Here is a 16,013-nt window from a genome sequence, read left to right as displayed (position 1 = left end):
AAATATAAATGTATATATAATGATTATTCTTTATTATTATCAAGTAATTATAAGTTGGGCTGAACTATCGAGATGTCAGATGATAGAATTTTTTAAATATCATTGATTCGATGAAAATGTGATTTGTTTAAAAAAATAGAAGAAAAAAAATATTTTGATTTTTAATTCTCTTCATTCCTTATTTTTTCCTCTCATTCGTTTTGAAACGTGATTGTAAATCAAAGTTCGTACCCATGAATAATTGGACTCTGACGTAGAAGTGAATGTCATTTCTTAAAAATAGAAATAATATAAGTAAAAAAAATTAATTTATATTTTAGATTTGTTATATAGATATGTGTTCATCTTATTCACCCTTTTATCATTTGTATTTAGACATTTTAAGATGTATTTATATCATCTGATTTTATATTATACGACTCTTATGGTTTCTCTATATTTTAGTTTTTTTATTGTTTGTTTACTAAATTGCCTTCAAGCTTTTTGTTTGTCTTTCGGTATGTTTTATGTTTGTCTTTTGGTATTACTATAATTATTTTGTTATTTTTCTACTTAACTTTGACTTTTCTTGTTTTTTGTTTTTGGTTATGTGGTTTAATTTCAGAGTTATATCTCGAGGTTTAATATTTGCATCGCCATTACTTTTGACAGCATCTACTAATTCGAAACTTAAATTGAAAGCCATATTTCGGCCCGCACATTTTCAGGATGCCCCCAAATCAACGAATGACACGTGTTTTTCTTTGTATAGATCATATTTCAATGAAAATTTGAAGAGTCGATTCACTTACATGTATTGCTTCTGCTGTTATGCCTTATTTTTGTAATTTTGTCATTTGTTGGATATTTAGCTTTGAATTTTCTTCTTTCTTCAATTTTTGGTTGGACGATTTAATTACATAATTATATCTTGAGTCTAAGAGTTCAATATTTTTTATCATATCTGGTTCTTTGGAGACTTGGAAGTTTTATGACTTCAGTTATGTTAAAAAAAACAAATTTAAATATAACTTATATAATATTTTGTTGAAAATGTTCATTTTTTTTATTTTCACATGAATGTATTGAGTTTTTAGAATCAAATGAATTAATATATTTCGATTTCATAAATTAATCAAAATACACGAAATCATATTAGTTTTAATCCAATGCATATTGCTTTGATTGATCTATGTATAATTAATGTGTGTTATTTATTTTTGTTCATCTACTTTTTATTTGTTGGGTACATAGATTTTTATGTTAATAATGATATATCTAAATTTTTCGTAGCAAAATTTAATCGGGAAGTTGATTAACATGCATTAGATTTTGTCATATTTCTCTCACACACACACACAAATTTTATTTTCTTGTTATTTTAGTTCGTGTATTAGTTAAAATATTCAGGAATTCAATATCTAATATTGTTATTCAGATTCGAGTGGGAGGGTATGTGACAGCCATTGACGTCTTATTCACACCGGGATCCCTAGAGTTATAGTTGAGTCGAGTCTAGACATGATTTGACTAGAATTGCATGTGTTTATAGATGTGGTTTCATAGACTATGAAACACATGTTTAATGCTTTCAGTTATGATGGCATGTTTATATGATTTGACTTAAATTGCATGTTTATCTGAATTGAGTTGCATGCTTATTTTGATTTGATTTCATAGATTATGAAATCTATTACCTTTGAATATGATCATGATAGCATGTTTTATGATTTAGATTGTTTCTATACATGCTTACCATGTTTTATACTGGGATTTATTCTCACCGGAATTATCCGGCTGTTGTCTTGTTTTGTATGTGTGCATGACAACAGGTGGGACTGGATCGGGGTCAAGAGGATGAGGAGAGAAGAAGAGTTAGCTTGGTGATTCCGGACTTACTGTAGATTGGTTTATTACTTGAACGTAGTAACCGAACCTTAGACTTAGATTGTACAGTATTGTACTCTTATACTGAAATGTATTTTATACTGAGATGTATAGTATTTAGATTTCATTACCTTCCGCATTTACATTTTAAAAAGAAAAAAAAAATTAGACCTTGTTTATCAGAACTGATAATTAAATCCCAACGATGATTAAGAAGATGATTAGCGTCCGGATCCCCACACATGTTCTTTTTCTTGTTATTTTTACAACATAGATATATTTGATTATATATTTTTTTCATTTTATTATAATTTCATATGATGATTTAGATAATTTGAATTGGATTTTTTGTCAATCAATATGTTGGAGTGAAATATTGAGTTGTCAATTAATAGATTTTTTTAGTATCATTGAGTTGATGAAAATGTTGAGAAAATATTATGTATTTTAAAAAATAAAAAAATATAAGTATTTCTTAATTCTCTTCATTCCTTCTTTTTTCTTCTCATTATTGTTTGAGACATGATTGAAAATCAAAGTTCGTACCATGAATAATTGGACTATGACGTCAAAGAATGTTATTTCTTAAAAATAAAAACTATACAATTAAAAAAATTTGCTATATAGATATATGTTCACCTTTCTTACCCTTTATTATTTGTATTTAGCTAGGTATATGATAAGATGGACTTGTATCATCTGATTTAAAATAATGGATTTGTTTATTTTGTTTACGATGAATTATTAGTTATTCATTGAAACTTTTATTATTTTGAGACACAATTATCCAACATTTTGAAGGAAAAATTTAAATTACAATTATTTGATTTACAGTGATGCATAACCTAAAATATAAGGCAACATAAACTAGTTTTTAGGTTGTAGTATTTGTCATTTGTCTAGTGAGAAAAAAATAGATTTTTTGATGGAATATATAAATGCGTTGAGATGTGAAATAAATGACAGTTGTGTGAGCGTAATAATTGACCGAATTTTTTTATGATTATAAATTGCATATATGTGTCTAAAAGATAGCGCTAAAACTTATTTAAGTATGAGTTTAATTCATTTATCGAAAAATATATAGCCAAATTAAAAAGAATCTTAGATAATCAAACAAAAATATCACAAGTTTCATTTTAAATTAGACAAATTAGTCAATAAGAACAATGATGTGTTGTCAAAGATGGTGAAATATGTGGAAAAACCAACTGAGAATTAAAAATAAAAGAGAAAATATAATGAAAATCTGAAGTGTGAAATAAAAAATAAATAAATTGTATTTTGTCTCAAAATCGAGTGAACGAAAAGTAGAAGAAAGTGAATTATATTTGAATTTAATTTTAGTTGAGTTTTTTCCCGTTCACTATTTATATATAATAGTGAAATATACATACAAGTACGTGACTAGACCAAGTTCTTCCATGTACATGGCAAAAAAAATTGTAAAATATAACTGAAAATTGAAAAACTTCTCATAAAATAAAACGTGCCTACGTAATATAAGACATCATTTGGTCCGAAAGTGAGACATTTTGATATGTGGTACTTGAATTGCTAAATATTTTAAAATATTATACATTTACCGATCCCAGAAGTTATTTATTTTGTTAAACATTAAAACAAAAATAGCTTTTCGTAGCGTGCAAATTCTTTTTCCGTGGCGTATATTGCACGCCGTTATTTCTGTCAAGTGCAACAATATTAACAGGGCACATATGAGTGCACGCCAACGTGCTTTTAATACATGATGTTGATGACATACTGCGAAAAATCCAACGTACTTTTAATACTTGATGTTGATGACATGCTGCGAAAAATCATTTTTCTTGTAGTGAAAAACGACTAATGTTGGATCTATATCGATCACAACAGCTAAATAGTTAAAATATTATCATTTTGAGAGAAAACTGAAAAATGAATGCAGTTTTAAGCATATGTATATCATATAAAATTATATGAGATATTTATTTAATATTATTATAATATATTAAAATAATGTTATATGGAATTATCATGTCTATTCAATAATATACAAATGGAATTGAAATTATGGCCACGAGACCTTTCCATGATCCAAATTGACCATCATCCCATAGAGGAAGTTTCCCGTTTATTTGAACAAATGAGTTCCAAATTCATAAACAAGTATACAAAGTCCATTTTTAAAACTGGGTTTAACTACATATCTTATTCCTATAAAATTTCGAGATTGTTGAAAACTTTCATGAGAAAAATGATATATTAACTCTACATTTTTTTCAAATCTTTAATACACACACCATTGTCCGTACGTGTTTTTAGATCTGGAAACACATGAAGTTAATATGTCATTTTTTTATCGGAGTTATCAGCAATCTCGAGATTTCACATGGTAGTGTATGACAACTTCCACTTAAATATTTTAGTTTTAATATATGTTAAATTTCACAGAAGTTCAACTCATTGTCCTCCTAAATATGTCAACCTTTCATTCAACTCTTGGAAGTTTCCATCAAGCACGTTAATCAAAATTGCACAAAATCAAAATCTTGATCTAATTCTCTAGTCAACACTATCTCGTTCATTTATCTTGGCTCAAAATCTCTAACTATTGTCTGCTTGTATATCTAGTTTTCTAATGTCAAAAATTCCAACTCCATCAAAGTCATTTTCATTGCCATATCTCATCGGTATAGCCAACCCCTCTTGATTTATTACTTCCTTTACTTACTTCTTTTTTCAAAGGTTTTTTTTTTTTTTTTGGTATGAACGAGAATCCCCTCGTCGATCATAATGATATTTTCTATATCGTACAGAACGAGAAAAAAATAAAGGCATCTGTATATCTTAATTATAAAGTAGATCTTTCGTAAAATACGCAGGGCTCATACGATTCAAAAATTTTATGGTGGCACTGTGAATTCTATCTGCTCGAGGATAACAATCTATGGCCAACCATGACTCGATATATTGAAAAGTTTTAGACTGACAAGTATACTTGTTCATCCTAAGAGGTAGCTTAGGAAATTTGATTGTTACTAATTTTGTTGTACAGTACAAAAATATTGGTAAAAAAGGTAATTTGAAGGTGGTTCTAACAATAAGACATTCCTCATTCTACTTATGATCGTATTTTTCGACGAGTCTTGGTCTACCCTTGTCTCATCTTTAATTTGTTCTTATGTTTGGAATCAATGGGCAGCAATTCTCCTTCCGTTCTCACCACCACAAAAAAAAAAAAAACAAGTGACGAAGGTTTATGACGCAAGATATAAAAATTCAAGAGATTTAAACTTCTACGTGATATATATATATATGGTACTATACGGGTCATTGTCATGTCGATGTCAAGTCAGCATTTCGTCGATTTCAAATACTAAAGTATCAAAAAAAATCTAAACAAAACAAAATAATGATATAAGATTGAAAATTTGACAACATAAATTATAATATTTCCAATTACAACATTTTTCTCCGGAGAGATAAATGACCACCCATAATTTTTCTACTTCAAATTTTAAAAAGAAAAACCGATTCCTCTTCGTATACATATGTCTGGTGGCTAGTACAAACGAAGTAGACGAATATCACCTAGTCATTAGCTAAATTAGCGAGCCGAATGTGTAAATTCATTGCTATTCGAACGACAGATTCATGTTTTCGGTTGCTAATCAAGTTTTTTTTTTGTCTAAATTCTTCCTCTAAAATATCGATATTACACAATTTTGTTTAAATAAAATTCCCCCACTAAATATCTAAATCCATACAATAGATTTTTGAATTGGCCTCGCAAATATAAAGACTGCTAATTTAGAAAACAAAACATATCGAGAAAACGATGAGAAAAAAGAAGCACCCGATTAGAGAACAAAAAGAAGAAGAATAAATTTAATTAATATTTCTTAATTATTTTTTGACAGGTCAAAGTAAACGCAGACATAAGAATCTCTTGAGACACATGAACTGCTAAAAGTCATATAAGTTCCCAAATATATTTTAAAAGTCAATTGTTTGACCCCCAATTAACAACATTTTCCCCCAACCCACCCCGTCCCACCTCCAACACACTACAAAACCACCTACAACCACCCCATTTACCTCATTGCAAATCAGCAAGAAACCATTTTCTGCTTCTCCGCAATCTTCCCCTCCAAGGCTCTAACCATTTTTTGCCCGAAAATGTTGGGGAAAAAACTTGGCTCAATGAAGAAACTAGCCAAGAAGATCAAATCTGTAAACACCACCAATCCTGAGCCATCACATCGTGAGTGCCTGTTGAAGGGTGATGAAGAAGGATCTCCCCCCACCACCATGAGCCCCCCGGTCGGCACCTTCGCTGTGTATGTGGGCCCTGATCGGCAAAGATTCGTGGTGCCCACGAGCTATCTCGCTCATCCTTTGTTTAAAATGTTGCTAGAGAAGGCATATAACGAGTTTGGTTTTGATCAAAGAAATGGCCTAGTGGTACCATGCAGTGTTGCTGCATTTCAAGAAGTGTTATGCGCAGTGGAGCATTGCAACGGGAAATTTGATTTCGGAGATAAGGTTGAAGACTTCATCTAGCGAAACATACGAATTTAGCTAGAGTAGCGCTTAGATTGCCATCTTTACGAGTTCGCGTGTATGTATCCACCACGACTCAAACTCGACAACTACATCTTGAAAAGCCTGCAGTAGTTTTATCATTCTGCTACTATCATGTCTCTTGCCCCCAACTCTTGGATTTGCCCCTGTGCAGTTCCTTTTAAGGCATACATTTAATTGTTAGAAATAGGATGCCATGTGAATGTACTCAGAAATTAAAGTATCACTTTTTTAATACAAAATAACAAATTTACGGATATCTTAGAATTTTTTGGCGAAAAAAAGGTTCTGGATTCGAGTAATGCAGACATTGGCTTTAGGGAGTATCTACTACTATTTGTAGAGAATGTCGCCAACGATCTTCATCAGCAGGAATATTGGAGATCGACTTCGTTTTTATCTGGCGAGTTCCCAAAGCCGACGCCAGCATCCAAAATAATCCTTCTCATTTCATCCACCAACTCCTGCATTTGCTCCCTCGAGTGCAATGGGTATGGATACACACATGCGCAATCCAATTTCTCATCTCTAATTGTGTCAAATATTGCTATAGATGGGCCCACACCATGAACCGAGGCACATCCGATGAAGTCCTCTAATCCCATTTCCTGGCTCATTTTGCTCGAACGATCAATGACATGGTCTTCAAAAATGGATATTAATGAAGTTCTAAGTGACCCTGATGGTGTCACACCGGGGTTTTCTATTGCCTTGCACATCAAAAAGTTGATGTCGGCCATGTCCGTAAAGTGCTTCTTGTTGTTCTTGGCATTTACCAAGGACATACAGATTCGTTTCGCCAGCACCCACACGTTTTCCCCTCCCTTAACATTATGTGTGTGCAGAACAGCGGAGTGATAAAAACCTGCAACATCTCGATGTTATGATGCCAGACAGTCAAGTCGATTGTAATTTACCCTCAATTGTAATGCAGATATAAAATGTTCACAAACACAATAATCACCTAGAAGCTAAAAAGTTTCGATTATACATCAGATATTATAATCGCAAGTAGGCTTAATGAAATTACCTATATGGTTGCTACAAAGCACTGGGTCAAGAATAGAGCGACAATCCACGAGAGTCACAACCGCATACTTCTCCCACTGATCACGAGGAATTCCTTTAATGGAATGAGAAGCGATCATTCCAGCAGCTGCTAACAGTCCAAATAATTTTGTTTCCCTCCGTTCGCAATCCTGCAAAAGCAACGCCACATCAAAAACATTATGCAAGGAAAAAGTAACAACCATAGCTAGAACAACCCAGAATATAGTTGAAGGGAGTATAAGAAAAACAAGCCGCTTAAAACATAAATGAATTACATTCGACTTCGAATTGATCCAACAACTCCAAAGCAGAGTATTTAAAAGTCATCCATTTTAGGCCTCAATTATTACACATACGATGAAGACTGAATTATGTATACTTCCGCTCGCTTAACCAACCAGATCTTCTAAGTATTGTGCTATGCAACAAATTTTTTTTTGAGTCAAGTGATTCAAGGGAAGCCCACAAATAACTCAAAAAATAATCTTGAATCACAACCTATACCATAAAAGCCTTCATTGTCGACTTATACAACCAGCAAGGATCAATATTCACAAGAAATAGCATACAAGCAGGGAAGATCACTTCATAAGAATCACATTATAAACACTAAAGCAATAGAAACATAATTTCATCGAGCTATACTTTTAAAAAAAATTAAAAAAAAAAAATGAATGTACTTACAGATACCAATCGACCAGTTTCTTCTGCATTTAACTGCAATCTAACAACACATGACACTCTAGGTGACACGGTATCCTTAAAATCGAGATTAGAAAACCTAAAAGAATTCAAAGAGTAACCCAACACATCCATCCCATGTGCCCAAAATGGCTTATTCGCCTGCCCAGCAGGAATGTACTCCTCAATTCCCAAACTGACCCCCATCTCTTTGTGCATTCCCCTTTCTACCCCTCCGACCCCCTTCGCCTCCTCCATCAACTCCCTCAGCAATGTTACAGCCGATGCCCTGTCGCATGCTGACGTGTGCAGCCTCAGCGTTAGGATCCACTTGTCACCATGCAGAGCGTACACGCTGGCGAAGAAAAGATCGGTATCCAATGAAGGGTCGGCGTCTTTCCACGAGTTCTTGTTCAACTCCTGTTCAAGAATCAAATGGAGTGGAGAAAGTGGAGTAGTAGTTTCGCAGGATTCAAGAATCTGAGACGTTGATTGGACATCGAACGGCTGGATTTCGATGTGGGCAGCGGAGGGAGTGACGTAGGAGAAGGAGGATGAAGCGGGATCAAAGCGGAGCTTGGAGTTGAGGATGGGGTGGGAAATCTGGAGTCTGCGGAGGGCATTTTGGAGAAATGGGATGTGTGGGGGTTTGGAGAGGAGGAGGGCGAGAACCGTAGTGCCAGTGCCGCCGGGTACCGCCTTGCACCAGCTGAGCTCGGTGGCGCCGACCGAGCGGGTTTTTGGCTCCACCGCGTCAGCTGGGTGTGGGGATAGAGACGTCATTTGTGTGTGTGTGTTTACTTAGGATTTGTCAGAGATAAGATTGTTATCTGAGAAGTGAGAAAGTACATTACCAAACAGCGATTGGTATGTTGGTTTTCGCCGTGTGCTGTCGTGAACATGTTTATAAAAGTAGAATGCGATAAAAAAAAAAAAATCAAATCCAATAAAATACCTTAAACCAAACCGATGATCACGAATCAATTTTCAATAAGCCGAATCAAACCGCTCTAAAAATATAACTGGATATCAAAGAAAACGGGTGAGACGAGTCCGTCCGAAGGCGAAACCAATCTAATGCTCAAGTCAGTACAGTGTTTGAGAGAAAAATACAAGACTAGCGTAAATAATAGTACACGAAAGTGTACCTTGATTAGGGTTAAAAGCTCTTTATTTATAAGTGTAGAGTCTTATATTATATGAAATTTTGTAATATATGGTAAACTAGATTGTGCATATTCATGTAATATTTATAATATCTCTAAAATGCAAATGATATGATTTTAATCCTATCATCAAGCAGTAAAATCGTTTGCAGCAAGCTTGTACGGATTCAGAATTTTGTTATTTTTTTTAATAAAATAAAAACAATTTTGAATGGATAAAAATTAGATGGCTGGAAAAAATATCAAGAGGACTGGAAATATTATAAGAAAACAAAAATCAAATCCAGGTGAGAGTGATGTGGCTGGGTAGATATTTATCTGTACAAGTAATGTCTCTGTCCACCTAGTATATTACAAGAGATGAATCATGTTCACTCCGTCCGTATATTTTCAATCATAATACATGAATTGATAAAGACATTACTCATATAAATAACATGAACAAAGCTCGGATTCTGACCATTTGACAGGCTCCCGGAATTTATTGAGTCATTCATCCATATACACATAGGATTGAATGAATATCAAAACTTTGCTCTTCGTTTATTTGCCAATCTTCTAGCTCTGTTCTTTTTTCCCAAAGAAATCACCATGTTCTTTTCGGACTTTACTTGTTCGACGTGGTCTGAGAAAAAAAGTTCATTGAAAAAATTGTAGAAGTTCACAAATACTCCATGGCACTGAAGCATGCCGCGCAGATGTGCTTCAGGTCTATCATTCCACCACTATGACACACAATATTCATTATGACATTACCTTTTATCATGACTTTATTATATTTATATGTATGCATTCATCGGTATCTGCGGCGAGGTTTATATGCACCTATGCTGCAACCACGACATGATCAATATGCAGCCACCCACTTTAAATGAAACCACATATATTGTATCAACCACTATTTGGATGCATCATCAAGAAGATATGGCAAGACACAACATGAGGGTGAGTCCTGACCGTGATCAACTCCAAATAACTCGACTTTTTTTACAAGCTTCCCATCATACGATCATGGCTACCACACCCCAGTATGTTTGGTAGTTTCACACAACTTCGACAAAGTGACTTTCAACCATTCATGAATGAGTTATTCCCTCAATCGAATACGTCGTCGATCCCATTTTAAGAATGAATTGGGATGGTTGTGACCATGGTTGGTACTAGCACGTCTACTGTCCAACCACAGACGAAGGGAGAGGAACGGATGTTAGGTCGTGGTCACTGACAAATTATAAGACGTACAATAATGACTCAACAAAATCTAGCAATAAGCCAATAATTGATTTATAATAAAAGTGATAAGTTTCGTGCTTGGCAAACTAGTGGATACGTTCATCTTTTAACTTCACAACCGGAAGGATTCAAGTGCAATACTAAAAGGAATCTTTTATGTCACAAGATTAAAAAATAGAAATAAAAAATTCCATATGTAGAAGGATCTAACTGTGACGAGAGCAAATTAACATGAAATTCAAGTTAAACATATGAATTATATGGGAAAAGTAATTAAATATTAATCAATTTCAGAAATTTAAAAATATGGAAGACATTTTACACTAACTATTTTTGTACACCTAAATGGGCTGAAATCTTGGACCTTAACTTCTCACGAAAGCTTACTTTTAAAGCACTATATTAGTGAGCCATTTAAATTGGGTTTACAAAGATTGAAGAAAGAAGAAGAGATACACAGGAAAATGAAGCACCATATTTTCTTATTATCAACAAAAAATTTTCGTAACATATTTATATATTGCAAAAGAAACTTAATTTATTGGACTAAGACTTTAGTTTGCCGACTTACAAGATTAAGATTAAAAGTAAAAAGGTTCTACTTTAGAAAATCAATTTAAAAGTTTTCCCCGATACCAAATTCGACTTTGTTTGAATTCCAACATTTTTTACCACAAAGTTTGGAGTACAAAAAAACGGTGTAACCTGACCAGAGATTACCAAAATACAATACAAAATAAACGAACAATAAAGAAGAACATAATATGGGTCCAAAATAAAAAATTCAACAAGAAAGTCGTATAAAAAGAAGGCATTCATAAATCTCCTTCACCTATCATGATTTTCTTCATACGATCAACAAGCTCGCTCATCTGTTCCCTGGAGTGCAACGGAGCAGGATACACGCATGCACAATCCAATTCTCCGTCCCGAATGATATCAAAAAAAGCGATAGAAGGGCCGACCCCGTGAACGGAAGCGCAGCCGATATAATCCTCCACGCCGAGCTCTTGCTGCATTTGGCCTGAACCGTCCATCACTGGATCCTCGAACACAGATATGAGCGAAGTCCTAAGCGAAGAAGAAGCCGTCAAGCTCGGGTTTTCGATGGCTTTGCACATGAGGAAGTTCAAATCTGCCATGTCTGAGAAGTGCCGGTTGCATTTCTTGTACTGTTCGAAATCCATGTAGCATCTTTGAGCCAAATCCCAGAAGTTTTCGGTTCCTTTCATTGTGTGTGTGTTGAGGATTGCAGAGTGGTAGAATCCTGAGTAATATTTGAGACGTGTCAAGCGATATTTTAATTTATACTTTTTCTTACTGCAAATGAAAATTTTCAATTGAGTTAATTTGGATTTTATTAATAAAATAGAAGCGGACTGGGATAATAAAAAAATGCTTTTGTTTTTAGTTTCAAATAGAAATCGGAGATGAAGGAAAAAAAATAATCAGAATTCTGATTTCTAAAGAACACTTAAATAAGTACTTTTTTTACAACAAACAATAAAAATTTTAAGAAAAAAATTGTGCTCTTAGTTATTGACTTCTACAATCAAACGCATTTGTTAAGATATTGTTCATCATGTTCTTTATATCTAGTAATCAATATACATAGTATTCTTTTATCATAATAAATGTACAGTACATGAGAGATCATGCGAGCATAAATGCATAATACTTTATTTTGAATAATAATAATAATAATATATTATGCGAGCATAAATGCATAATACTTTCTTTTGAATAATAATAATAATAATGCATAAGTTAAATAACTTACCATAAAATCAATTGGTAAAAACTTGTATGAGACGGTCTCACGAGGTCGTATTTTGTGAGACAAATCTCTTATTTGGGTTATCCATAAAAAGTATGACTTTTTATGTTAATAGTATTACTTTTTATTGTGAATATCGGTAGGGTTGACACGTCTCACTGATAAAGATTCGTGAGACTGTCTTACAAGAGACCTACTCAAATCAATTTATATGCACACAAAGAATAGCATTTCGAGGGAAAAAATCTTAACAAAATTATATAATGTTATTATAGAAATAGTAGATGTAGATAAATCTTAACAAAATAGAATTAGTATAACAGTTTACCTAATTCTCATTCATATTATGTAGTCATGAAATAACTAGAAAATTTTCATAAAATATCTTAATTTTTTTTATATTTAAGTTCAATTAATTTAGTTTTTAATGCTTATATATATAGTAAGCAAATCAAATCATTCTAAAAAATTATCACGTAACACATACATAAATATGAAATTTTAATGTTAATGTTTGTGCGAAATTTGGGGGAGTAATTATATACATATCCTGGCAACCGATTCTTGTTCGTATTAAATGAACTTTACTAAGAAATATTTAATGAGAAAACAATATATTCGACAAAAAAATAATACTATTTGTAGGCTTGAAGTAGATATAATATTAAATAGCACTAATAATCACATTAAATATCGCTCTATTATAGGAATAAAACGAAATGTTAATTGTTTCGAGGTCCTAGTCTTACCGAAATGCTGGGTGGAAAGAGCAGGCTCAAGAATGGTGCGGCAATCTGTTAGAGTCACCACTCCATATTTCTTCTTCAGCTTATGATCGGAGTCGAGTTTGGTCGAATGGCAGGCTATCAGTCCTGCGGCTGCTAGAGCTCCGCACAGCTTAATCCCTCTAGATTTGCAGCCCTGGCATACGAGTAGTTCAAGTGAAAATCGTAATAGTCGCTTTTGATTATTATATATAATATATGTGTCGAAAAGTTCATCGACATACCCAAGTTCATGAGGAGAAATTGGTCAATGTGTCTGTATGTGTGTATATATATATTTTCCATTCGTTTTTAACGATGAATTAACGGCAGTTTTTTTAGATATGTACGAGGCATAAGAAAGACAATACTTTTAGACTCAAACATTAATAGTAATGAAAAGCTTAAAAGAACACTTACAGTAAGAATCTCAGCAGTAAAATGTGGGTTAATTTTGAGTCTTATAACCTCAGAAAACCTGGCCAATTTTGTGTTTTTGAACTTGAGATTCGTGAGCCTCAGGGAATTAACAGAATAACCCAACATATCAATCCCATGAGCCCACATAGTCTTCTTGGCCAAACCACTCGGAACCAGACTTTCGATTCCCATATCCCCCTCGCCATCAATCTTCTGGGTCCCGCCGCCGGCGCCGCGCTCAACCTCCTTCGCCAGCACCATCAACTCCCTGAGAAACGACACCGCACTGGTCCGGTCACATATAGCGGCGTGAAACTTGAGCACGATCAAAGATTTCACGTCTGACAAGGCGTAAACGCTACCAAAAAGCAGATCCATGCCACTGCATGGGAAGGAACTTGGGTCAGACCAGCACTTGCTGTTCAGTTCGTGTTCCAAGATCAAGTGAAGTGGAGAAATGTCGGGGTTTTGCGCGGAAAGCGCGAGGAGGAGCTTCGAAGTCGAGGGGAGGTCGTGAAATTTGAGTGGGATTCGAGGGTTGCTACATTTGAGAAAGGAGAAGTGTTTGGTGGTGGGATTGTAGTAGAGTTTCGAGTGGAGGATAGGGTGGGAATTCAGGAGTTTTTCCAGTGTGATTGGCAGATCATGTGAAGATTCGGTCATTTTTTTAGCCAGTTGAAGAGCTAGAACAGCGATGCCGGTGCCGCCGGCAGCGGCGCGGCACCAGCTGTTTTCTGTGTTGCCCAGAGGTCGAGATTTGGGCCGGAAGAGTTCTGGGTGGTTCTGGTTAGATCTGTGCATCCTCCCGAACTAGAAGTATCTCGGCGGTGGCGGTGTGGAGGAGGACAATTCAATACTGGTAGACAGTAGTTGTTGGATAACAGGATGGATACTTTTGGTCTATAAGATGTTGTGTGTGTATATATAGTTACTGCGGAGTCATTGTTCGAAGGGATCAAAGGGCATGCCACGTTTGTCAATTCTCCATGCCATTTCATTATTCAAGTAATCCTCTAAAATTATTGTTGAATTGTTTCATTTTAGGGCAGTTTAATTTATATTCATAATCTTATTCGACCAAAAATAGATTCGGCATTTAATTTTTTTTCAAAATATAAAAAAAAAATGCCACTCAGATTTAAAACTTCGATTATAATATTTTTTCTTTTGAAACTGAAATTTTTTTTATAAAAATATAACTATAATATTTTAATTCTTACATTAACCCAAATTACAAGTGTTGCTCGTTATTCCAACGAGAACAATGATTATATTCCAACAACCTGATACGAAAGTCGTAAATGATATCTTTAATGAGATGGATCCTTGAATTTGGGTTAATAAAATTTATAATATCACGTGTTTTTGTTTGTTAATTTTTATAATAGAAGTGAAGGAAATATCATAAATTTAAATAAATCATTTTTAAGGGACTATCTAATTTGAAGAAATCAGGGGACGGTTTTTCAATATTACAACCGCGTGAGATGTTTCCCTCTTAAAATATGAAAGGTTAATAATACTATTTAATAATTAAGAAAAGAGGGTATATATAATATATTTTCGAGGTAGACATTGTACAATCCAGGGAATATAGCATGAGTACCTTCCGATTTAATATATTTTCAATGAGCGTACAATTAATTGATGTGGAAGAAGGATCTGATGAATTTCTTACAAAAAATTGTAGATTCAATTTTTTTTATTATCTCAGTTTTGAATCTAGCACACGTGATTTGTTCAGTATGATTAACCTAACCGGATTAGCTTGATTTTTGGGAATATACTAATAAAAATGAATATCAGTGTTTTTTGGGGAAAAAAACATTAAAAGTTTTAGGTCTCCCGCATTTATTTCAGACCTAAAAATATAACTGCCCCTAAAATTATCCTACACAGTCCTTTTTGCATTGAATAACTTAAAGCCATTCAACTAAAATTGCATAGTAAATGACCTATCAATATGACATTATTAACCGTAAATTACCCTTATCATTCTATTTATTTAAATATAAATATTATTATTTAATTTTTAGTTCAAAATTTAAATATGATTCAAAAAAATTTTTATAATAAAACTAAAATTGTTTTAACGATTATATATAATAAAATACAATCGTTAATATTCTGTATTATAAAATTGAATAAAATACAAAGTCTATAGGTACTCCGTATTAGTATTTTGTAAAATAAAAAAATAAGGTAATTTTAATCTCTATATAAATATAAAATTTTAAAATACTAATAGTACATTCAATATAAAACAAGAAAGTAAATGATTTGCATTTATTCTTTTAATTTGTTTTATTAAATTTTAATACAGTCACGTTAGTTTCTTAATACAAAAAAAAAATCGTAATTAAATCGGCACTTATTACAACTTTTATAATATGAAAAAATAGATTTTTTTGGTATAAACTATTTTTTTCAGATAAAATTTGTTAATTTTCCCAAAAATTTATCCACGAAAGAAGTGAGTTGTGCTCAATT

General features: G+C 33.2%; 3 protein-coding genes across 3 annotated transcripts; 1 reads left to right on the top strand and 2 right to left on the bottom strand.

The window, feature by feature from the left end:
* Positions 1-6,027: 6,027 nt before the first annotated feature.
* On the top strand, positions 6,028-6,411 carry LOC140826712 (indole-3-acetic acid-induced protein ARG7). The gene has a single exon (XM_073189215.1). The coding sequence runs from the start codon at positions 6,028-6,030 to the stop codon at positions 6,409-6,411; it is 384 nt and encodes a 127-aa protein (XP_073045316.1).
* Positions 6,412-6,586: 175 nt separating this feature from the next.
* On the bottom strand, positions 6,587-9,055 carry LOC140826066 (uncharacterized). The gene is made up of 3 exons (XM_073188178.1): positions 8,167-9,055; positions 7,463-7,631; positions 6,587-7,297 (listed from the first exon to the last, which is right to left on the bottom strand). The coding sequence occupies exons 1-3, from the start codon at positions 8,944-8,946 to the stop codon at positions 6,798-6,800; spliced, it is 1,449 nt and encodes a 482-aa protein (XP_073044279.1). The 5' UTR covers positions 8,947-9,055; the 3' UTR covers positions 6,587-6,797.
* A 2,081-nt stretch (positions 9,056-11,136) lies between these two features.
* On the bottom strand, positions 11,137-14,388 carry LOC140826065 (uncharacterized). Its single transcript, XM_073188177.1, has 3 exons — positions 13,524-14,388; positions 13,089-13,260; positions 11,137-11,829 (listed from the first exon to the last, which is right to left on the bottom strand). The coding sequence occupies exons 1-3, from the start codon at positions 14,322-14,324 to the stop codon at positions 11,378-11,380; spliced, it is 1,425 nt and encodes a 474-aa protein (XP_073044278.1). The 5' UTR covers positions 14,325-14,388; the 3' UTR covers positions 11,137-11,377.
* Between the last annotated feature and the right edge of the window lie 1,625 nt (positions 14,389-16,013).

The sequence above is a fragment of the Primulina eburnea genome, chromosome 3 (assembly GCF_022965805.1).
Source record: "Primulina eburnea isolate SZY01 chromosome 3, ASM2296580v1, whole genome shotgun sequence".
NCBI classification, from domain to species: domain Eukaryota; kingdom Viridiplantae; phylum Streptophyta; class Magnoliopsida; order Lamiales; family Gesneriaceae; genus Primulina; species Primulina eburnea.
This window is presented reverse-complemented; position numbering and strand designations above follow the sequence as displayed.